Below are 25416 nucleotides of genomic sequence, written 5' to 3' on the forward strand. Positions count from 1 at the left end.
ATCTGAACCAAAGGCAGATGCTTAACTGACTAAGCCACTCAGGTGCTCCTCTTTTACTTCTCTTTTTTTTTTTAAAGTATGCTCCACACTTCACATGGAGCCCAACATGGGGCTTGAACTCATGACCCTGAGATCAAGACCTGAGCTGAGATCAAGAGTTAGACGCCCAACTGACTGAGCCACCGAGGCACCCTGGGAATACATTTTCTTTTTTTCTTTTCTTTTTTTTTTTCTTTTTATTTATGATAGTCACAGAGAGAGAGAGAGAGGCAGAGAGAGAAGCAGGCTCCATGTACTGGGAGCCTGATGTGGGATTCGATCCCGGGTCTCCAGGATCACGCCCTGGGCCAAAGGCAGGCGCCAAACCGCTGCGCCACCCAGGGATCCCGGAATACATTTTCTAATAAGAGGAGGGACTTTATTTCTTGATTGGTTCAGATACCCATGAATGAGAGATATGAGACGGAGTTCACACTATTCCTATTTTTAAAACCCCTATAGACAAAAAAAGCACCAAGGCATCTTATATAAGTAATTAGGAAAAGAGGGAGTCTTGTTATAACATCACTTACTTCTTGAATTCCTTTCGGCTATATTCCCTCCCCCCACCCCCGGCTCAATAACACAGATACTAAAACATCATATTTAGATAGGTCATTATCCCCGGACAATTCAGTTAGGTATATTTTCAATTCTGTTAAAAGCAGAGAATTATAAACCATTTATTTTATAAAAACAATCAGTCAAGGATCAGTTAAGCAGTCATTAAAGTCATTCAACTTTTTAATTCTGAGAAAATATAGCAAGAGAGGCTTTATTAGGACTAAGAGATGTTTAATTATTCTTGCTTCTCTTCCGCCTACACGTCTCTTTTAGTTTAATATTTAGCAGCAGCAAAACTGAAATATTATTCATTTTATTACATCTTTGCTATATAATTTTTGAAAAAAATTAACTTCTCTGTATGCTTTGAATTTTCATCAAAATCTTATAGCTATAGGCAACTTCCCTGACTCGGGCCACCTCTCCGAGTCATGGAACCTCACCCGGGAGCGCTCCCCATTAAAGCACTCTCGAACCTCCAAAAAAAAAAAAAAAAATCTTCTAGCTATAGATTTAGTTTATTCAAAATAGGCAGCCAAATCAGATTTACTTTCAGTTCCAAAATGTATTTTTCAATTCAAATAAATGTCATAATATTAAGGAATTAAGGAAATTTTAAACTGTGAAATAAATTGTAAAATGCATCTTATAAGGCAGATCATAAGTGGTCAGATCACAATTAATATGATAAAGACCTAATAAAATTTATCTACTGTTTCATAAGTTACCAAATAGAAATAAATTAGTAAGTCAGTATGTTTTTTCTGCTTACTTAATTTGGTTTATAATACATAGTTAAATTTGTAAGTTTTTTTTTTTAAATTTGTAAGTTACCTTGAAACAAGAGTATGATAAAAAAACATGCCCTTTCTTCAGTAAATGTATGTATGCAGATTGAACTCTGATCCTTCAGCTGTCAGGGAAAGTTATGCCTCCAGTACAATAATCACAAATAACATCATTAATAAGACATTATGATAAAAATTTTCTGTTTATTTGATGAGAAGCTATGCTGCTGAAAACTAAGATTCACAGCTAACATGTAACCCCCCCAACCTCCTAGAATTTTACTTTTTAATAAAAGGCAATAATTATTAAACATGTTATAAGAACTGTCATTGGAATAAATACATTATGATGTTAGGTTTTTAACTAACTGACTAATGCACACCCAATCTAAAGCAAAGCACATAAAAGGTTTATTCACAGGTGTTACCTGATAAATTTTAAGAAACACGTATTTAAGAGACTCTGTGTCACTAACTCCTGTTGCTCAAGCTGGTCAAAGATACTTTTCTTTCCACCTTTGATATGCCCTAGGGGATGAGTACTGAGAAGACCTGAAAAGAACTGTATGCATTTAAACACGTGGAAAAGCCACCCAGGGCTCCAGATGTTCACTTTGCTTTGCATGACTGGACTCTACTTTGAGAGCTATGTACTCTTTGACAAAAGGGACAGAAGCAGCAAAGTTGCCCTGCTTTATTATTATATACAGGGTCTAAATTCACAACTCAACACATATCAAAATATCCAGGATCTTATATCAAGCTTTATCTGTAACAAAAAACATGATTAAGAAGGTGAAGCCTGGAAATACAAAATTAATGACACCTTCATTATTCATTATAGGAGGCTATTGCCTTGCTTGGCACCCTGGATTTCTTTCTTTCTTTTAATATTTTGTTTATTCGAGAGAGAGAGAGAGAGAGAGGGAGAGGGAGAGAGAGAGGGAGAGAGAGAGATGGAGAGAAAGAAGCAGAGGGAGAAGCAGGGAGCCCGAGTGGGATTCTATCCAGGGACTCCAGGATCATGTCCCGGGCCAAAGGCAGGCGCTAAACCGCTGAGCCACCCAGACGTCCTGGCACCCTAGATTTCTATACCCAAGATGGGCGTGCCTTAGAAAGACAGGAGATGGTGGAGATTTCACTCTTCTTTTATATCAAGTGGAAGAAAGGTTATTTTGAATTTAAGTCAGTTCTCAGGCAGATCATTTTAAAGAAACAGTGCTGTTGGCGAATCTGGAAATTAATTACCTTAAAACTTACGGCATCCTTGAAGTCTTTGTTCCTCTCTGCATGTGGACACCCCACAAAACTAGAGCAGAGAGCAGGGCCATGTGTCCAGGGTCACTCTGCTTCATAGGAGCATGGATTTCAGGTCTCTTCCACTCTTATTTTTGAGTTTGCAAGAACGGTATCTTCTTTACCAAAATAAACCCTAAATTTTGTCATTCTGAGGAGAACTTGCTGTGGTGTGTGGTATCTTTGAAATGTTTACATTTTATTTTTAAGTCACTGTTGCCTCACTGATTGGATTGTGCTTACAACATGTTCCCTGGTCTGAAAGAGCTACGACTTGCCTGCCAACAAATTCTTGATGAATGTCAAAGGTATAACCTTACTTGCGCTAATTCTATTTAACTCAAATGAAATACTAATATCAGAAGAATTCATCAGTTTGCCTTATAAGCTTCATTTTAGTTCCCCATTTTTCCATAAGAAGAAACTTCATCAGTAGGGCTAAATACTTCAGTTTGTACATATTTTAAGAGATTATAACTTCAGATGCACATGGCACTCACAGCGCGTACAAACATTTTAACTGGCTTTTAAAAATTTCTGGTGGTAGAAGAGCAGGTTGCCATTCCTCAAATGTAAAAGACTGCTTCGGACCCAAAGAAGTCAGAGGTGTAGCTATGCGATTTACTAATTGTGTGGTGAGTTTGGAAAACCATCAAAACTCTAGGATATCAGCTGTAAGACAGGGATAAGAATATTTATCTCTTTCGTGTGGCTGCTGAGAGGAAGTAATGTAGGACCGACCTCTACCAGAGGCTCTGTATACAACTGGTGTTTTTTTTTTTTTAAGGTGATTTTCATTACTGACAACTTACCAGAACCATATCCAGGTATTGGCCCTTTGGTTTGAAGGTCTGGGAGCCCCACATTCAGAGCGTTGGGTACCATGTTGTCCAGATGTGGCTTGGGCCCAACAGGATGAGAGGGTGAGTGCTTCATGCCAGGCTGCCTCTGCTGCTGCTGCTGCTGCTGTTGCTGCTGTTGCTGGAGAGCGCTCACCATTCGAGCCAGCTGAAAGCCAGGAGTCCGGGGCAAGGGGGAATTGGAGGGAAAATGGACACAAGATAAGCCAACATCCTGCACCTTCCAGGAAAAGACTGCATGTGGCTTATGTTTTATTCTTAGAGGTGAAGTGGACCTGCAGTCCTCACACAGAGCACTAGAGGGACCCTTTCAGTTCTGCATACCTGCTGCTCTTGCTGCTGGCGCACAGCTTGAGAAAGCTTCCTCTGGTTCTGTAGCAACTGCTGCTGTTGCTGCTGCTGCAGGAGAAGCTGACATGCCTACAAAACAGGGAGGAGATAGAGGAAAAAAGTTTCCTAAGCTGTGCTTACTGAGACACTCGATGGGGTACTGCACCAAAGTGCAGTGGCTGAATCAAGTGTCTAAAGGGGAAGTCCCACCAAGTTCCTGGTCCACTGGTGGCATTTCCCTCTAGCTGAGCTGATATATTAACACTTAAGCATGCATAAAACGAAGCAAATCAAAGTTAAATGGGAAAAAAAGAAAATTATCTTTTTTTAGCTATAAGAGGAAAATCTGCCACTTACCAACTGAAACTGGGGAATTTGTGGAAGCTGGCTCAGCATGGCAATCTGTTGAGGAGATAACTGGGGCCCCACATTGAAAAGACCTGGATTCAGGCCACTGTTGGGAAACTGCTTGAGCATGGAGGCAGAAACCTAGCAAGGAAAAAAAAAAAAAGCATCTTTCAGAACTTACCAAAATAACTCTTTTTTTCTGTAAAAAGGTCTTAATAGATCTAAAGCAAGCATCAACAGTTTTCCTTGAAAACTATTTGTGAAAAATATTAAATGATCAGGAGAAATACACTAACGTGTTAACAGTGGTTAATCTCTGAGCACAGAGATTGTAAGAGCTTTTAGGGGCACCTGGCTGGGTCAGTCAGTGGAATGTGCAACTCTTGATTTGAGAGTTATAAGTTTGAGCCCCATGTAGTGGGCAGAGATTACTTAAAGATAAAATCTTAAAAAAGAGTTTTTAAATTCTCTTCTTAGGCTTTCCAATTTTTCTACAATAAAAGTTATGAATTTGTAATCAGGAAGACTTCTGGAAGACAAAAAGTTTTATTGACAATATGATTTTTGCCTGAGAAATTGTTACTGGAAATGGAAACAAAATACATTAAACTTCACCAAGCTAATAAATAAAGGCCTAAAAGAAAGTATTTTGGGGGCAGCCCGGGTGGCTCAGCGGTTTAGTGCCCCCTTCAGTCCAGGGCCTGATCCTGGAGGCCCGGGATCGAGTCCCACATCAGGCTCCCTGCATGGAGCCTGCTTCTCCCTCTGCCTCTCTTTCTCTCTGTGTCTCTCATGAATAAGTAAATAAAATCTTAAAAAACAAGAATTTTTGGGATCCCTGGGTGGCGCAGCAGTTTAGCGCCTGCCTTTGGCCCAGCGCGCGATCCTGGAGACCCGGGATCGAATCCCACATCGGGCTCCCGGTGCATGGAGCCTGCTTCTCCCTCTGCCTGTGTCTCTGCCTCTCTCTCTCTCTCTCTGATGACTATCATAAATAAATACATAAATTTAAAAAAAAAAGAATTTTTGTTATACAAATAAGAAAATATATTAACCTGTAAGTAAGAGACACTGGAGTTTCAGTTCATGACCTCTCATACCAGAGTTGCAGAGTAAAGGAGTCTAAAAGGCCAAATGACTCAACTGGTTCTTTCTCATGGTTTTCAGGAGTGAGCTAGGCTAGGCTACAGAACCTTCAGGGACAGAGAAAAGACCCCCTCCCACTGTTGGACTGCTCATCTAAGATGTTTTCACTGAGCTGAAATGAGTTTCCCTGCACTTTCATCCTCTGAACACAGTGAATCAGCTGGGACCATGGAAAACAAAATCTTTGGGTGGCACGTCACACACTGGTCGAGTTTAGTTCTGGAAGCTGATTGCACGGGCTGCCATTTCTAAGGTGAGCAACTCAGGACAAGTTACTTAGCCCTTCTGGGCCTCAATTTTCCTTTTTTTTTTTTTTTTTTTTTAGATTTTATTTATTTATTCATGAGAGACAGAGAGAGAAAGAGAGAGAGAGAGAGAGAGAGAGAGAGAGAGGCAGAGACCAGGCAGAGGGAGAAGCAGGCTCCATGCAAGGAGCCCGACGTGGGACTTGATCCTGGGTCTTCAGGATCACACCCTGGGCTGCAGGCAGCGCTAAACCGCTGCGCTACTGGGGCTGCCCCTCCATTTTCCTTATCTCCAAAATTAAAATAATATTAACTTTAGTGATTAAGGATTTTATGAGTTAATCCACAACAAAGGCTTAGAAATACACTCCATAAATGCTCATATTATTCCACAGGGGTGGCTCTTCAAATGTCTAGAGACAATTACAGTTCCTTATGTCTCATCTTCAGACTAAACACGATCAGTTCTTTCATGCATATCTCATCCAATTTCTCAATGGAGAGCTCAGATAGAAAGTCATTTTCTAGAGTAGTCAAATAACAAGTAGACCTGACCATCACTAACTTAGCATTACTATTAAAAGCCAGACTTTTATTAACAATGACTGAGATCTCAGTTTTTTTGATGCTTGCATACTAACTCCCAACTCTCACACTAGCTTACTATCAGTTAAAATCTATCATATTTTATTTTATTTTTTATTTTTTTCTATCATATTTTAAAATAGGTTTTGCTCTCCTGTTATATTTAAGCAGCTGGGCTGAATTGTAATATATTTTATGATCTTAGAACTTACCTTATTTTTTTTTAAGATTTAATTTTTAAAAATATTTAATTTTTTAAAAATATTTTACTTTTTTTTTCATGAGAGACACAAAGAGAGAGGCAGAGACATATGCAGAGGGAGAAGCAGGCTTCCCCAGGGAGCCTGACATGGGATTTGATCCCAGGATTCTGGGATCATAACCTGAGCTGAAGGCAGATACTTAACTGACTGAGACACCCAGGCTCCCCAATAACATATATATATTTAACCCAATATATCTAAATTATCGTTTCAACCTATAATCGGTGCTTAAAGACTATTATTAAAATTTTTACTTTTTTTTTTTCTTTTAAATACCAAGTCCCTCGTGCTGGCCATAAAACTGGTGCAAAGGCATAATGCACAGGGTTGGTGTGCTTGCTCTGAGCTCACATCTGCTAGGTGTCCAACTGTTAAAACAGAAAATCAAGCAAGTGTTCTCACTGGTTGGCAACCCTCAGCATCTCTTAGAGAGTAGAGAGGAAACAGCTGGGAAAACTGTTACTTTAACCCAAAATACTTCCCCAAATGATGGCGTTGATAGGTTAAGTGAAAGTGGCTGAAATCTTGGAATAAAATGAGTTGGTAAGCCCTGGACAGGAAATTTAAACCTTGATGTTTCTAAACTAGAAAGTATCAAAGGAAAGGTAGGCAAGTATTCTTGAGAATGTGGCAGAGATGGTGACTCAGAAGCATTAATTTAACTCTGACTGTTATGCTAAAGAAAGATACAGTGGGAAGACCCAGTGGGTCTTCTGATGAAAGCTTTCTGATGACTCAAACTTTAAAGGGGTATTTTCAAAAGATGGAAAGTAAGGCTAGCAAGCGAGGATGAGTATGTGTAAGTCGTGTTGGGGGATTGCAACATAAAATAAATGGAGACTTGCAAAACAACAGGCAGATTAAAAGAGCCTTCAGAGTTTGGTTTAGTGTGGTTCTGGTGACTAGGAAAAGAATCACTGCTTTAGACTACTTAAATTTGTATTAAATGATTAAATGGAAATTAAGTTAAATTAAGTGAAAATAAAATTTTTACGGCTTTTGTCTTCTCTGTTAAGAACAAAGACGTTCAACCAAAAGGGTTAAGACAAATTAAATCCTACAACAGACAAAGAATTTGTGAAAGGAATCGCCAAGACCTTCTGTGATCTTTGAGGAAGTCTGGGGATCTTCAAGGGGAGTTTAATAATAACCCCTCCTCTTTCTTGCAGAAATCATGAATTTTTAAGACAAGATGAAGGCATGTGGGGCCAAAATATCCCCTTTACTACTGAGAAAGCTGATCTTGGAGAATGCAAGCTTCCTGATACCGAATTACAAACGTATCCAGCAGTAACTAGAATGGGGTAACCCTCCCTATAGGTTTGCTGCCAGGAAGAAAGGGCAGGAGGCCCAGAGTATTATGATCAAGGTGGGCACCTCTCCCCAACAAGGAAGTGGGGAGAATGGGGAAGTTTTTAAAATAATTTTTGAAACAATAAAGAAAGTGGCTTAAACACTGATGAACTTGGTACCAATTCTAGGCTAGATTCTAGACTAGATATCAAAAAGATGGCTTTTTAAGCACCTAAGAAACCAAGAACCATAAATTTGCTCAAAAGTCTTAACTCATTTTCTTTATCAATTAGTTAAAAAATCTTGGATTATAAGAAGATACAGTTGTCAAAATCTCTATTTTGACAAGCTATTTGACAAGCTGTCTTTGTTTTAGACAAGATGTATAAATATAGGCTAAATGCTAAAACAGTTGTGTGGATTAGTAAATGACTATTCCCAGCCCAATCACTTTCAAGTCAGAAAGAAATTTTTACTGACATACTACTAGATTATCCTCAGCTCTATCAACTCCAATTCTCATCAATGACCAGATAGGGAAACACAAACTGGGAACAAGTCGAATAATAGATCAGAAAAGAATCTGGTGGAGTGACTTGTTAATAAGTTAAAATATAATATTCATGGGGTGCCTGGCTGGCTCATATTGGTGAGGCATGCAACTCTTGATCTCAGGGTTGTGACTTTGAGCCCCACATTGGGTGTAGAGATTTCTTTTAAAAATATTTCAATCTGGGGCACCTGGGTGGCTCAGTCATTTAAGCATCCAACTCTTGATTTCTGCTCAGATCATGATCTGTACTGGGTGTAGAGCCTGCTTAAGATTCTCTGTCTCTTTCTCCCTCCTGCACTCACACACTCTCTCTCTTAAAAATTTTTTTAAATTGCGAAGCCTGGTGGTTCAGTGGTTGAGTATCTATCTGCCTTCAGCTCCCATAGACAGATAGATTCGACTACCTGCTCAAGGGGAAGCCTCCTTCTCCCTCTCCCTCTGCCTTTCTCTCTGTCAAATAAATAAAATCTTAAAATATATATATATACATATATAAAATAAAATAAAATTTTACCTGTTTCTTTTATCTTTTGAAATGTGGCTACCAAAAACTTTATGCTCCATTATGTGGTTTGTGTTATATTTCTATGGAATAGTGCTGTTCCTAGACCATCAGCATTGTTTCTAATTTCCTTTCTAAAGGGAAAAGACTCTATGATTCATGGGAAATCTACTCTGCTTATTTTGTTTTCCAACCTGCTGGCCTCCAAAATAAATAGCCATTGTCTGAGCTTTCCTTTCTTCCCACTTCTTGGTTCAGTTTTAAAAGCTCTACTGAACAAATCAGCTAGTCTCTTGATCAACCCATTTCTCTTGAGTCTTGAGAATGTATGCTGTCCTTTGCCAAGAGCCCGTTCTTCCTACCCACCTCCAATATTCCTCTCCCTTGAAATTAGCTAAAGAAACCACCACTCAAAGTAAAACATGCGTATGATCCAGCAGTACCCTAGGAAACAAATTCATCCTAGGAGACAAATATAGGAATATTCATAGCAGCGCTGCTCGTAATAGCAGAAATCTGGAAACTACCCAAATGTCTACTGGTAGTGGAAGAGATAAATGATGGTGTATTCATGTAACCGAGTACTGTATGAACCACAACTGCCCAAATCAACAGGGGAAAATCTTAGAAGCGCTATTAAGCGAAAAAAGTCAGAGAAGGCTATATATTGCATGTTTTTGTTACATAAAAGGCAAAACCAAACTATATCGTTTCAAGACAGACAAATACAGAAAAGACTAGAAAGAAATGTTAACACAAGGTGTTTTTAATCTTTAAATTTAATTTGAATGCTAGCATCTCACATGTGCCATAAATTGACAGTCATAAAGACTATAAAGGTTATCTTTGAGGACTTCCTGTTTAGCTTTACCCAACTTTTCACTTCCCCAGACTACACATGCACTGTCCTTCTCCAGTGAATACAAAAGGACCAGAGAGAAGCACCACTAGGCTTCTGGCAAATGGCTACTCATGCCTCGGCTGCAGAGTAATTAAAGTGCAGGTTTGCACATTCCCATAGCAGGGAGTTAATTATTCTGGCTTAAAAGCCCTTCAATCTCCAGCTGGGTTGGAGAAAGGGAAGATCTAGTTGGAGTCAATATGGCATTTAACGAAGCACTGCAGGTGCAAAATGACAGCAATTTAAAGCAAGACAAAAGCCTGATAGAATATGTTACTTTCTGAATATTTGAGCAACAGGAGGAAAAAGGCAAGGTAGAAACCCAAGACCTGGAACATCTGTAACAAATCTTTTTTTTTCTTTGTAACAAATCTTAAAGATGTGTTCCAATATCTTCTTTCTATGTTCACATTAAATCTGACTGCCTTTATTATTATTATTTTTTTAAGATTTGTTTATTTATTCGTGAGATACACAGAGAAAGGCAGAGACACAGGCAGAGGGAGAAGCAGACTCCATGCAGGAAGCCCGACCTGGGACTTGATCCCAGGTCTCCAGGATCACGCCCTGAACCAAAGGCAGATGCTCAATCACTCAACCACTGAGCCACCCAGGCATCCCTGACTGCCTTTAATAAGGCAGTTAAAATAGATGTAAAATTTGATATTATTTATCAAAAAATTTAAAGTGTTCATGTCCCTTGACCTATAAATTTCATTCTGGGAACTAAGTTTGGAAATAATGTGGGCATAGATCTATGTACAAGATTGCGTGTATGATCTACTGATGGGGCGCTTGGGTGGCTTAGTTGGTTAAGTGTTTGCCTTCAGCTCAGGTCATGATCTTGGGGTCTGAGATTGAGCCCCGTGTTGGGCTCCCTGCTCAATGGGGAGTCTGCTTCTCCCCCTCTCACTGTCCCTCCCCTCTGCTCATATGCATGCTCTCTCTGTTGAATAAATAAATAAAACATTTTTAAAAAAAGATCTATGGATAAAGGTTTCTCTATTACATTATTTATAACTGAAAAATTAGAAACAATTTAATATCCAATAATGGGGAAGAGAATGTTTCAGGAGGTCAAAATAAGTCTACCTGATAGAACATTATACCTTCTTCATTAAGAATAATCCACAAGGGCACCTGGGTGGCTCAGCTGGTTAAGCGCCTGCCTTTCTTTGACTCACATCATGATCTTGGACTCATGATCTCGGACTCCCAGGATCAAACCCCACATCAGGCTCCCTGCTCAGTGGGGAGTCTGCTTCTCCCTCTGCTCCTCACTCAGCTCCTGCTCTCACTCTGTTTTTCTCTCTTTCACATTAATAAGTAAAAAAAAAAAATATATTGAAAAAAAATGATCAACAGGAAAACTACATTGTAACAGGGAAAATACTAAGTATGATAGAAAGTTAACAGAAACAGCAGGATACAGTGACCATGAATGTCATTATGTGAAAAGCATGCCTGTACATGAACAGTCTGAATAGTGGATTTTGTAAAAATAATCCCTGTCATTGCATCGGGGTCAGGGGTTCTTGGAAGAAATTTTTCCATTATCTGAACTTTAAGTGTGGTTATTATATTGCCTTTACGTAAAGAAAAGAAAATTTGAGCTAACTCAACTGCCTTGTTTTTTAAAATATGGAAATATGAGGGGGGGGAACCAAAGTTTCCATTGTTTAATATTCTGCCCCCACTATGCATCAAATAAACATTAACCACATTATGCTAAATATACAAATCTCAAAAACATAGAACACAAATACTTTTCTACACATAGCAGATACTTTGGCCATAAAGAGACTGGCAGCCCCTAAGTCTCAGACTAAGTTAACTGTGCTTTTCCTAATAATTCTACTTTTTAAACCATTCTGAAATGCATCTTCCCATGACTTGACATCTATTTACTCAAAATACGTGCCCTGCACAGTTTGTAGATGTTCAGGATCCAGCAGTGAACAAAGCAGACACAGACTCTGCCACTGGGAAGCCCAAGAGTGCTGGTGCCGTACTGTACAAAGCCTGGCTGGGGAGAGCCACTCTGACAAGGTGCCACTGCAGCAGATCTGAAGGAGGTGCAGATGGTGCCCCATGGCAACCTGTGAGAAGAGCAGTAGTGCTTGGTGCCCTAGGGCGAGCTGACTGGAGAGGCCAGATCTAACGGGAGGGAGGGTGGCAGGTGTGTGTGTGTGTGTGTGTGTGACACCAGGAGCATCGAGAGTCACAGTAAAGAGCTGGCTTTGTGTTCTTTTTTTTTTTTTTTAATTTTTATTTATTTATGATAGTCACACAGAGAGAGAGAGAGAGAGAGGCAGAAACACAGGCAGAGGGAGAAGCAGGCACCATGCACCGGGAGCCCGACGTGGGATTCGATCCCGGGTCTCCAGGATCGCGCCCTGGGCCAAAGGCAGGCGCCAAACCGCTGCGCCACCCAGGGATCCCTGGCTTTGTGTTCTTAGTGAGAGAGGGAGTCATGAGAGGATAAAGTAGTAACACAATTGACCTTTAGCTTTCTGTGATGCTACAAAAGCTTCCTATCTGGACTATTCATTCAGTAGCCACCAACCAGGTGTGGCTATTTAACTTTAAATCAGTTAAAACTTCCGTTCTGAAGGTCCACTGGTTGCATTTCAAGTGCTCAGGTGGCTGAGGGCTACCCTGGACCGTGTGGTTTGAGAGGCTCGGTCAGAATGCTGAGTGGAGAATAGACTGGAGGCAGGCAGGTGCTGGATGAAGCCAGACCAGTCCGGAGGCCATTTCTTAGAGAGAAACAGTGGTTGCCTGCCTTGGGTCAGGTTAGAGGAGGCAGTAGAAAATCGCCAGATTCGGGACAGAGTTCTGAAGGGGGATTTGTTGATGGACTGGATGTGAGCTGAGGGGACTCCCCACTAGCTCTAAGATCTGTGGCCTGAGCACCTGCAGGGCGGGAGTGCCATTTACTTGGAGGAAGATGATGTTTTAGAGGGGAGTATGGGATAAATCACAAGTTCTGTTTTGGATATGCCGACTTGAAGTGCCTATAAAGCATCCTAATAGAGATGGCCAGAAGTCTGTGGAATTGAGAGGAGAGATCTGGGCTAAAGACATCATCTTGGAACTGTCAGTATTTAGAGTCATTCACTGGGTGAAATCACCCAGCCAGTGGCTGTAGGATGTTGAGAAGAAGGTCCAGGGCTCAGACTGGAGCTCTCTGATGTTGAATGTTGGGGAGGTAAGGAGGGGCTTGTAAAGGAGAGGGACAAGGAAAGGTGGGTGGCGAATGACTATACAAGGTGTCCAAAAGCCAAATGAATGAAAGCCTCCCTCAGACGGGAGGGCGTGATCAACTACATCAGATGCTGCTGATATGCCGAGTCAGAAGAGACTGGAGACTGGTGACCAGACCACAATATTCCACAACACAAAGGCCACCTGTGCCTGTCATAGCGTCTTAATTCTCACTGCCACCACCTTACCTGGACTCTTGTGCTAGCTTTGTAATCGGCTCCTTTGCTCCAGTAAGTCTGCCATTCAAACATATTTATACATTACTGTCACTGTTATTTTTCTAAAACATAGGTTTTCCTACATTGCCACTCAGCTGAAAACTCTTGCCCAACACCACATTATCTATGGCAACAGTAGCTAAACTTCAGGGTGCTGATAAAAATCGCCACGGGGTGACTAGTTCCCAACTCCCAGGATTTTGTCTCCATAGAGTGGGGGAGACCTAGGAACTCAAATAAGTGAATAAAATCTTTAAAAATGAATAAATAAATAAAAATCTTTGGTTTTTAACAAATTTTATTTACTTACTTGAGAGAGAAAGAGACTGCACAAGCACAGGGAGCAGCAGAGCAAGAGGGAGAAACAAGCTTCTCACTGAGCAGGGAGCCCAATATGGGACTCAATCCCAGGACCCTTGGATCACGACCCAAGCCGAAGGCAGATGCTTAACTGAGCCACCCAGGTGCCCCTAAATAAATAAAAATCTTGATCTGGATTCTTTATACTTTAGACATTTAGGTAACTATTATTCCTTTTATGCCCACAAAATCTTCCAGTTGGCAACTGGTAACTACCTGGATGGGCTTTATTGCTGAATTGTGGAAACATAAAATTGCTTACCTGGGGGGAAATAAACTGGGGAGGCACTTGCGCCCGGAGATTAGGAGAAGAATTTAGTGGCTGCACTGGTGTGTGCATACCTCTCGATTGTGCTGTGCTATTTCCAAACAAACCATGATTGCCACCCTGTAAACATAACAGCAACAGTAAGGCTTTTTTGTTAATGTAAGAAAATGCAAAAAAGAAACAGTTTTGGTTTTCTATCCTTCAGAAGTATACCCTGTGTTCCATGGAATCACAGAATTTTATAACTGAAAAGTTCCTGGTCTTGGAATACTTGGGAAAATTATTCAAATCAAATCATGCACATAGCACCACCACCCCTGCAGTCTGATGTACTCTATAACTGAAAGGGTAAAATCTGGTCAAATGTTTTAAAAAAGTATTATTTTTTCTTTTTGTAATTGAAAGGTATAGGCAATATAATGTTTATTTCAACTTCTCTTTAACGATTGAATTCACCAAATTTATTCTCAAGTCCAATAATCTGAGCTCCATCTTGAAAGGCACCTGAGTATAAATGCAGGCTTCTAAGTAATATCAGCTATAAAAACAACACTAGGACATTAATGTCTCTGAACTGATTGATTAGTTCAATCATAGAATCAGTGCCACCAAATTGTAGCCTATGTCCATGGGAACATTACTTCAGATCCGAATACTCTTTCTTATCTGGGTCTGCTTGACCCCTTCTTTGCTAGGTGATAAAATCTAAATCAAGAGTGAGATTTAAAAAATAAAAATAAAATAAAAAAGCAGAAAAGGCAAAAAGTGGAAAACCATTACAGGGACACCAAAAAAACCATTACTCACCTGTAACTTCTCATTCCAATGTATGAATATTAGTCTGGTTAAAAATAAGCTTAATTCCCTGATTTCTGGAGGACCAACTCACTGGAGCACTTCTAGACTATTCTAATCAAAGAGCTATAGAAAACTGGGCTATATGGCCCTTCTGTTCGGACTTGTTTTAAGCCGAGAAAAAACCTTTCAGCAAAGAATTTGTATTTGACAACTTGACACTGTTCCCTCTGTCTGAGGAAAGCTTCTCCACCATCTTCACTGGGCCTCTTCGAGGCTCAGCTCAGAGGTCATCCTTATAGAGGAAGTCTTCCCCAAACCTTCTTCCTCATTTCATATTCAAATTAACTGAGCCCACCTCTATGTTCTCAAAACACTTTCAACACTCTTTGATAGCAACCATCAGCAAGTCATATTCATTTTCCATTCTGTCTTTCCACCATCAGCTTAATACTTTCCTTCTTTGTAGTCCTAGAACTTAGTAAAATCCTAGTCTGTAGGATGCAAAACATCATGACCCACCAATTCTATATACTTGACAACATCTCACTTAGTGAAGACAGCTGCACCACTGCTTATACCAAGTATATGTATTCTGAACTAAAGTCACCATCTTCTCCCTGACATGGTGGGGATTAAGGTAATTTTAAAGAATTCTATAACAGCACCATTCAGTTCTAGAACACTAAAGATATTCCAATGGCTTAATGATTCAAAATAGATTAAGGGATTGCTACTGGAAAATTAATGAACTTAAAAGCACTGAAAATAAAAATGGCTATGAACGTAAAGTAGAAAAGGCAATCAAAATCTGTGTATATCTCATATAACAAAATCAAAGATCCGCCATGAATTTTAAATCTCCCAAAAGACTGTTTTTTCTTTTCTTTTTTTTTTTTTTTTTAATTTTTATTTATTCATGATAGGCACACAGTGAGAGAGAGAGGCAGAGACACAGGCAGAGGGAGAAGCAGGCTCCATGCACCAGGAGCCTGACGTGGGATTCGATCCCGGATCTCCAGGATCGCGCCCTGGGCCAAAGGCAGGCGCCAAACCGCTGCGCCACCCAGGGATCCCCCAAAAGACTGTTTAAACATGAAAAGACCTTTAATTCTACAAGCTATAATGTCTCCACTTCCCCTGTCTTACTAATAATCATCAAACTGTCACTCTAAGGTGACATAGTTTGGCTTTAACTTTTCTGAGATCTTGATAGTTGGCAGCTTCCCTACTGATCATTCTCAAGAACACAGGAACGTCTGTTTTGCTGAGAATGTTCTGCTAAAATCATTCTCACACTTTACTATCAAAGTAATGACCTAGTTATCAGATGCTAATGATTCATGGTAGGGTCCTTGGATGGTGGGATTTCTGGTAGCTGAAGTCCTTGCCAGAATCCATGTTTTAAAAAGTCCAAAACTGCTCTGTGAGGACCATTTTAAATTCCAACCTCTCTTTTGGAAAGAAATATTAGAAGGAATTTGCCTTTTTTTAGTTTTTTAAAAATTAGGCCCTACTGCACATTCTCAGTGGACAGATGTCATGCTGCCCCATCGCCCAGAGGTTTTAGGTTATCTTTATCAAGTGTCTCTAAAGTCATATCAAGCCCTATGATAGGTATGTCTGATATGGATAATAGTACAGATGAGTCAACAGGAGTCTATCAAAAAACACCTTCTCTCTTTTTAAATATGGAATGTTGGCACTGCTACTCATTTTTTTGACTATTCTGCACAGTAATACATTTAGTGGCAATCACACACAATTTTTTAAAAAACTGTATTTAGAAATTAGGAAAATGGTCATCAAATGCTTCTATATAAGTTTATGGCTTCTACATATGTTAATGTTTATCTGGTTATTTCCATTTTTAAAAATATGGTTATTTCTAGAGCTCCACTGTTGTATATAAGTCCCCTAAATAAAAACCCTTTTACAGGGACCTGAATCCTAGTATTTATTGGTGATATCTGCCTCAACTATTTTCAAACTCACTGAAAATCTGTCACTTGAAAATAAAAATCTTACGTTTTAATTTTTAATTATGAAGTATATTAAGTCTGCATGAAAATGGCATAAAAGAACCATGACCATATTTACATAAAACGTGTACCCATTAGATTCACAATGGATTTTGTAGCAATCCATTTTTAGGATTAAAAACACCCAAAGAGGAATGATCTTTTCTTAGAGTCCAGTGCTGGCTACTATGGCTGGTCTATTATACTAAAAATTATATACTAAAGGCTTTTGATAAATGTGCAATCCTGTAGGCGTCTGTAATCATCATTAATCAAGAGAGGTAGGACTGTTTTATATTTTCTATACCTCAGTCCAAAACAAATGAGCTGCCCAAAACCATGGATATAATTATTTCTTCTCTGTTTATATAAGCAATACACGTCTATGTCCTCTGTGGAAACATTAAGAAAAAGAATGAAATATAAAAAAAGAAAACAAGAAATTACCCATAACGCCCAAACTAGAAAAACCAACTGAACACATGGACATTATATGATCCATTTTTAAAATGTGCTAAAGCAATAATCAGAAAGCATATGAAAGACCTGTGTACACCTGGAGGACTATGGTGTGGAGGACTAAAGGTATGTTTTATATATCTTTTCACTTGTAATGTGAAAGTCAGCATGTGGAAACAAAATAGATATAATAATTAAAAGCCCTTCCATGACATCCTAAGGTGAGAGTCACAGTGACAGGTCAGTGGTCACAGTACTGTGGCTAGGAATATATCATCAGTCACCATTCACAAGGGAATTGTCTCCAAATTCCTGGTTTTCTCCCCGACAACCACCCTGGAGCTGCTGTGGGGCAACAGAGGCCAGCAGTGCTGCATCAGGCCTATGAAGGTGAGGGGGCCTCAGGGGCCAGCCCTGCCAGTTTGGCTCTTGGTGCAGAGCCCCTCCCAGGAAGACTGAGGCCACCCCTATGAAATGGGCAGCTCCAGGCTAGATGGAACCGCCATGTCTGAGCAACATCCAGGCTTCCCAAAGCTCTTCTATCAAATTACCTCTCCCTGGGTAATGACTATATTTTAACTTAAAGACACTAGATTTTAAGATGCTGTAAAGCTCAAGTATTTACTCTTACTAGTTTTGCTGCTATTTTCTAATTAGAAGTTTTACTAAATCAAAAGGACTTCAAAAGTATCACTTGCCATTCAATCTAATGTCAAGAATGGCAAATCCGTTGCTAAGTTAGATGACGTAAGGTACCTATGTAGCCTCCTTAACATTTTCCTAAGCCAGTTTATTAGTTAACTTCTTAAATGTGAAATTAGGACCAAAAATGAGAAGACGAAAGAAACAAATTTAAAATAAAATCCATGTTGAGAAAATATGAAGAGAGATGGGTTCTACGGGCTGAGAGATCTAAAGCCTATACTTAGTATCATTCTGTGCATTCAGTAATCAACAAATTTCCCAAGACAGACAAATGATGCAATGAACTGCAGACCAGGGCCAAGGCAAGGCCACAGTCAAGCAGTTATAAATTTGAGAGGCCTCCTTACTTGTCTAGCAGCGAAGTTTTGGGGGTTGAGCCCTGTGCCGATTGCTCCAAGGCTGACGTTGGGTAGTGTGGAACCAGAGGGAGACAGCTTGTAGCTGGGAGAAGGGGAGAAGGGAGAGCAGGGAGCCTCATCCCCAAGGCACCCATCTTGATTGGAGAAAGGCAAAGTCAGCTGAAAAGTAGTAGGAGTTAGCCAATCACAATGAGTGTTGGTTAGTGAAGCAACAGAATGCAAGAAGGGACAAGAGAGAAACACTAGGAACAAACAGAGTTAGAGTGTATTAGCAATAAACGAGGATGGAATTTGGATCTGATCAGAGTCATCACACTTGGCCCAACAGACACCATCTGTCACCTCTGATATGGATTTTTTCTTATCCTCTAAGTAACACATTCTGTCCATTGCACTAAGATAAAAATTGCCAGACTCTGAATTTTTATGCATCTAATATTGATTACTCTATGTGGCTGCTGAAACAAAAGCCAGAGTAATCTTATGAATCTGTTGCTGCCTGAAACAGCATTATCAATAACGTCAAAAATTTGCCAGATCTAAAACTTTTTTTTTTTTTTTTTTTTTTTTTTTTTAGATTTTATTTATTTATTCATGGGAGACACAGGCAGAGGGAGAAGCAGGCTCCATGCAGAGAGCCTGACGTAGGACTCAATCCTGGGACTCCAAGATCACGCCCTGGGCTGAAGGCGGAGCTAAACCGCTGAGCCACCCAGGCTGCCCAAACTTTTGGTTTTTATTGCTTTCTGAAGACCAGGGCCATGACAAATCAGTATTCTGAATCAAGGAATTATTTCCTCCAATTGGAAAGACAAGAATCAAAAACAAATAGGTATTCATGACTTCTTTAAATCAGGTTGAGAATTTGAACAGTATACCATTATAACTCACAATAGGTCACTAGAGAAATGGAGAAAGAACAAAGGAACTCTCTTAGAAATATCAAAAGAGAACGTTCTGGAACATCTTAACAAAGCTAGAAGGGAAGGCCTTAGGAGATACGAATTATCTGCACGATATCCCAAATTTAATTTCTCACTGTACAGCAGAATAAATTGGTCTCTAAAATTTCTTCCACACATTTCGCATTCCCACTATAAAAAGTCAGACCATTTATTTCCCCCTTCCAAACTTCATAAAATTTCTAAAAACTCAGACCTTCTTCATAATACTCACATACTACAGACAGATGGTTCTAGCTTCTGCCTAGTCACCTGTTGACATCAACTGTTTTCATGTCAACACTTAAATGCAGGTGATGTTTATGTTTTGCTCATTAATTAATTCAGTGACTCTGTGCTTCCTCCTGGAATCAATTATTAAAAGAACAAATGGGAACCAAAGTGGTTCGCATGAATTATCTTAAAGGATTTGACTCACCTTCTCGAAATAAGGCCCACTATCTGTGGTTCCCATGTCTTTGGAATTAGGTGGACGGAACCCAGATCGATCCTTCCTCATGATATCATTAAAATCCCCGAGATTCATTGCTCGCTTGTCCACGTCAAATTTTTTATCTGGAAGGCTCCCTGAAAAGTAACACAGAAGTGAAAATTTCAAGAACAAATATCTCCCTCATGATGGGGGTGGGGGGGGTACCGGTCCCATTCTTCTCCCTGAGGTGCTGGGCATAAGACCATGAGGGATCTTCTTGGTTCAGGCCCCCAGGGGCACGTGTGGATCCTTTTGTTCCTTCTTAAAAAACTTGTGTCAGTTGTAGCTTGTTTTCAATGGAAGATTGAAAGAGAGATTTAGGGCCAACCTGGTAAAAATCTGACTAAAAAAATAGTTCCACTGGTTATTGACATGTTTGATGACTATAACTCACTCATAAAATCAAATGCACTTCGTGAGAGAGTTTGTCTCCTGCTGTTGTTTTAGCATCTGCTAGATAAATGGGTGGGGTTGTGACACAGTTATTGAGAATAAAAAGGCCTAAGAGGCATAGCTGTTGCCCTAGAATTTAAAACTTATAGTTGGGCACATTAAGTGAACAACAGATTTCCCAAGTACCATGACTACTACTCCTTTTCTTCACAGCTCTGGAAATTTGCTATTATACACTGACATGATCAGTGCCCCTGGAAACTCATTTTTTCGTCACTCTTAGATTTTAAAATATCATAGATCAGACTATCTCCCTTATGACCTAGGACTATTTTCCTTTTTCCTTGGTTTGATTCTTTTTAAGTTCCTCAAGGTGAGCAATAGCATCATGGTGACGATCCCACAGACTAGGGGCTGACATGGCAACTGCTCCACTTAGGGTGGGAGAACTCATCAATAATGAAACATTCCAGTGCAGACAGGACTACCAACCTGAGAACAGAGTCTGGCAGGGCCACAGACATACTTTGGCCACACACTAGTTTTTAAAATCTGAATTAGTTTCCAATATTTAAGAATCAGGATGTCAATTTATGTCTGAATTTCTGGCCTCGCTCGCCAACTGGAAGCTCTGACAAAGCTGAACCCTTACTCTCCATGGCAACAACTGTTAAGGCCAGAGCAAGGCTGATTCCTTTATCCTGGAGATGGTACATATTCCCCCGACAGCTAACCAGTGGCCTCCAACTCCCAATTTCTTATACCTGGTACATGACACTCATTTTGTTACTTTCCTGGATCCTGCAACTATTTGAGTTTTCAATCCCTAGTGTCCAGGATGGTCCTTTATGTCTGCTGAATGGCACCCATCCCAACTCAAGCTGAGCAGGGATCCAATATAACATCATTTTTTTTTTCAATATAACATCATTAATCACAATATACCCATTCATATTAGTAGAGTGATACACACCTACAGACAAATCCATTTTGCTGCCTGGATTATCTTCAGTTTGACTCTGAAAAAGAAGCAACAGGGAGGGAGGATTAAAGGTTTGAATTTGCAACATCTGTATGAGAGAGATAAAAAAATGGCATTATTTACGTGAGAGTTGTGGCGTACTATTGGTACTCTACATGGTCCTTTGACATAAACCTTATACTGGAATTAAGACAAGATCACTGATGATGTGACTAATTTTATTGCCTACGGTGTCCATATTCCCACATTCAATTTTCACATAGAATTAGCTTCAGTAACTCTATGGACAGAGCAATAGCTAAATAGCTGCTTAGAGAAATAAGTTCCAGTCGGCTCAGGATCAAATTCCACGAGTGTCAGCCAAATGATGACAACCTCTTCTCGTGACTTGTCCAGTCATCAAATCTGGAAATGTGCAGCCAAGTCAAGCTATCTGTCTTTTGGCAACTAGGGATGGGGTGTCCCACAATGTTCCCGAGAGATTTAAAGAGAGAGAGAGAGAGAGAGAGAGAGAGAGAAATCCTACAAGAATTCCCTATATAATTAATTACAAATAGTTCCCCTACTTATTTTATTGTTGCTGCTATTTTCAAAACTGTAATATGAAAACTGGTACAGTATTAGTCAGGGAACGTTACGTAAGTTTTAAGGCCTGGCTCTTTCTGCCCCTAACCACTTAAGGAAAAGGACACAAGGACTACAAATTCAAAAGCCATAGCCTTTAAATATTGGAGTATTTCATTAAGAATAAAAGAATAGAGGACAAATACTGCTAAATCCAAATCAGAAACACTGTTTAACCAGTTTCTAAATCTGTAATGTTGTACTCTAGTGGCAGCGGTCTTCACATTTGTACTAAAAGTAAAAGCTGGGCTGTATTACACATAAAAGAAAATGAAACTTACCAGCAATCCCATATTTGAAAACTGTTTGGCAAGAGGATTCATCCATGAATCATTGTTTCCTCCTTTCAGTGAGCACTACAGAAATGAAATACATAACCTCAGAACCAAATTATTTTATCTCACTTCTTATCAGTTAGATTTATGTACTGATTGAAAATGCAGAACCAACAGTTTACCTTTCTGAGCCCAAATTTCCCTCTTTAACTGTGGTTATTTTGATATTTTATCCATTAGTCTGAAAGAGTAATAAGCTTTAGTTCTATCTATATTTTCATTCTTATTTGATTCGTCACACTGAGTTAGAACTGGAAAAATACATGGTTAGCTGGTGTTTTGTTTTATTTTGTTTTAAGATTTTATTTATTAATTTGAGAGAGAGAGCGAGAGAGCGCGCACACGCACAAGTAGGGGAGAGAGAGGGGGAGAAGCAGACTCCTTGCTGAGCAGGGAGCACTACACGAGGCTCAATCCCACGATCCCAAGATCATGACCTGAACCAAAGGCAGATGCTTAACCAACTGAGCCAGCCAGGAGCCCCTGAGTTTTTGTTTCTTAAGGGACAAACTAGTTTCTCCCCAGAATAGGACATCCAACACCAGCTCCACTTTTACTTCTATGGAGAAGGTAGGTGGAACAATGATGAGGAGTTGGTGGGGATGGGGTGATGGGGCTTTGCTTACTTGTACATTCTACAAATAAAAACTGTTTTGATATTTGTTATGTTGATTTTACTATTCTTCAAAGTGAATAAGTTCACTTAAGTTCAGTCACAGGTTTTAAGGTCAAAAAAGCCCTCACTGTAGGGAGGGTAGAATTGGTAGTTTTTGTTTAATACAAACAGTTTCAGTTTTGCAGATGAAAAGTTTTGTGGCTAGATGTGGCGATGGTTGCACAATAGCGTGAATATAATCACCACTACTGAACTGCCTGTGCACTTAAAAATGGTTACAATGGTAAATTTTACATTATCTGTCTTTGATCACAATCAGTTAAAAAAAAAAAGGCCCTTGGACACAAAAGGTCAGAATTGTCAGTTGTGGAGCAGAAATGCCAAATTTCAACTGAGCTGAATCAGTTATGTCTCAGGGCCACCTGAGTGGGCCAGCACCTTTCCTTCACTCACTTCTGTCAATCAGCAGTATTCCTCAACTGTCTTTTTTTCTGTCTTGTTGGGAATTTGTAAATGACAAAAAAAGCCACAACAAGCCAGATAACAGGCGAGTACAAAGATACTGAGAATTTTACGGATTAATTCCATCTGTGACTAGGGGGAGGCAAAGCAATCCTTAGAAGGGAAATTGTAACTAGCTGCTTAAACAGGATGCCTCCAAGATAAACAACCTATGTGTTTAGGCTATCAAGTTACCGTATGCAGAACAACATTAATATCCTACAGCAAAGGGGATAAAGGCATAGCCCCCTTAGCTGACTGAAGACCTTCCAGGACAGTACTTGGTATTTGAAACCAGGACAATATTCACTGTGAAGTGTTTCATGGGGCAGCAAGGCTCCCATGTTGAAATTAAATATATGACTGCCTATTTCTAATTTTCATCAATTTCTCTGCAGAAGGGAAAGAATGCCTCTGCTGGGAGAACGGTTCAGGTTCAAAGACTTGTTCTAGACTGAAACCAAAGTCCTCATCAAATTATGCAAATCAAAGGAGAAACGGCGTTGCTCTAAGACATGGAAAATGACAACTTAATTCCTTTTTTTTTTTTTTAATTAAATAGGCTCCATACCCAGCGTGGATCCCAACATGGGGCTTGAACTCACAACTCTGAGATTAAGAGTCGGATGCTTAACCAACTGAGCCACTCAGGAGCCCTGGAAAGTGACTTTACAACACAACCTGGTACAGGATATAGATAAATCATTTGGTTGCTACAGTAGGGTTATGTACTGGCACTTCACTTTGTTGGAAGAATGATTCTGGGTTTTGGAATCTCCCGAATCGGATAAAAACCAGTCATGCTGATTGCCACTGGAAAAGCTGTCATTCTTTGGTTTCTCTTCTATATATCATGGGGACTACCCTAAGGACTTCCTTGGCTTTAGAATCCAAAAGCATAAAACATTTATAAAGTGTGCCTTGAAAGCTTCCAAAGAATTATTATCATATGGAAACTAAAAGTAAAAAAAAAATCTCCTGTCTTTGAAAATTCCATTTTACTCACAGCAACAGCTCTGTAGTTTGAGGTTTCAAGGTCATGGGGAAGGAAGATGAGGAGTAAAGAGGAAGTAATTATTTGCTCTTAAGAAAATATTTTCACCCTTACTTAGGACTTCAGGGACTCCTTCCATGAGAAAATTCTCAGTTCTGCCTTCTAAGAACAAAGAAACAAGCTCGATCATTTCTAAAGCGGGCTACCTTCATTTGCTTCTTTCCTCCTTGTCCCCAGCTTGCTGAGTTGTGGGAGGAAGCACTTCCCTGAGAGCCGGCGGTGTTCCAGACTCCTCCATCATCCTCCTCCTCCCAGCTGGGATGGCGAGTTCCCGTCACTGGACCGTCACTCTCCCCCCAGCCGTCTTGCATAGATTTGGAATCTTTAAGAAAAAAATGGACAAATCGTATGCAATAGCTACATATTAACAATAATCACAATGATCAGTCCTTATGAATGCAGCATTTTAGGGTATTTGTGATCTTATCTAATCCACCTCTGTGGCGAGGCCAATATTCTAGCCCCTTCCACATTCGTATTACCCAAAGGGTAAGTATATCTATAGCTTTAACTATACGATCCTGAAGGAGAGAAGACTTTTTTAAACTGTGAAGGTTTTGTGATGGAAGAGTGATTCTAAGGTTGGAAAGACACAAAAAAATCCAGACCATACTGCTGAAGTATCTCCTTGTGCCAAGGGTCTGGCTAATGTCTTCCAACAGCCATTTTGGATCTATTTCAAGTCTACAGTGTGGTATTTCCCATGATGATACAACCAATTTTACAGTGAAAATCATGATGAAATCATGTCTTTGTAAAACTATTTCTATGAAGTGGATTCATAATTTTTTAAATGCACAGACACAAGAATGAGTTTCTAGAATATAGCTAAGATTGTACTTCTTCATGTGGCACTATAAGAGTCATAAATATCATACAATAAAATTGACAACAGAATTTATTATTTTTGCTCAAATTTTGAGCATTCACTATGACCACATTTTTAAATCAAAAGATAATTTTTTAAGTCTGCAATATGGCAGAAAAGAGATGCTGGAATACTTTTTAAGAAAATGACAAACAAGTGAAAATGGGCACTCGAAATTGAATTTTTCAACCAAGGAACATCCAATGAGACATTCCATAGCATTGGTTTACAAAGTTTTGCAAATTACTGTGACTACACATTGCCAGCTGGATCAAGTATAGTTTAGACTTTCAATGATTTATGAATAAGTGTGACATGCTTTGTATTAAAAACTCAAACGAACAAATCTTTGTTGGGTTCAAGAAACCTTAAATGCTTCTACGCGGGTGGAAGTATGAGAGGAGAGACAAAGGGATGAGGAAGAAACAGAACGATGAAGTCAGT

General features: G+C 39.6%; 1 protein-coding gene across 18 annotated transcripts in view; it reads right to left on the bottom strand.

Annotated features, from left to right (window-relative positions):
• TNRC6B (trinucleotide repeat containing adaptor 6B) overlaps positions 1–25416 on the bottom strand; it is a 255544-nt gene that overhangs the window by 27454 nt on the left and 202674 nt on the right. For 15 of the 18 annotated variants that reach the window (XM_077914417.1, XM_077914423.1, XM_077914416.1 and 12 more), the window contains 9 exons: positions 24251–24426; positions 21880–21954; positions 20966–21011; positions 19546–19694; positions 18154–18324; positions 13821–13946; positions 4235–4366; positions 3872–3967; positions 3500–3695 (listed from right to left, as the gene is read on the bottom strand). In XM_077914417.1, coding sequence (XP_077770543.1) covers positions 3500–3695; positions 3872–3967; positions 4235–4366; positions 13821–13946; positions 18154–18324; positions 19546–19694; positions 20966–21011; positions 21880–21954; positions 24251–24426 — 1167 coding nt within the window. The remainder of the gene's footprint in view (positions 1–3499; positions 3696–3871; positions 3968–4234; positions 4367–13820; positions 13947–18153; positions 18325–19545; positions 19695–20965; positions 21012–21879; positions 21955–24250; positions 24427–25416) is intronic. The other 3 variants (XM_077914433.1, XM_077914432.1, XM_077914426.1) reach the window with 1 other exon arrangement.

This window comes from Canis aureus, chromosome 11, assembly GCF_053574225.1.
Source record: "Canis aureus isolate CA01 chromosome 11, VMU_Caureus_v.1.0, whole genome shotgun sequence".
NCBI lineage: Eukaryota > Metazoa > Chordata > Mammalia > Carnivora > Canidae > Canis > Canis aureus.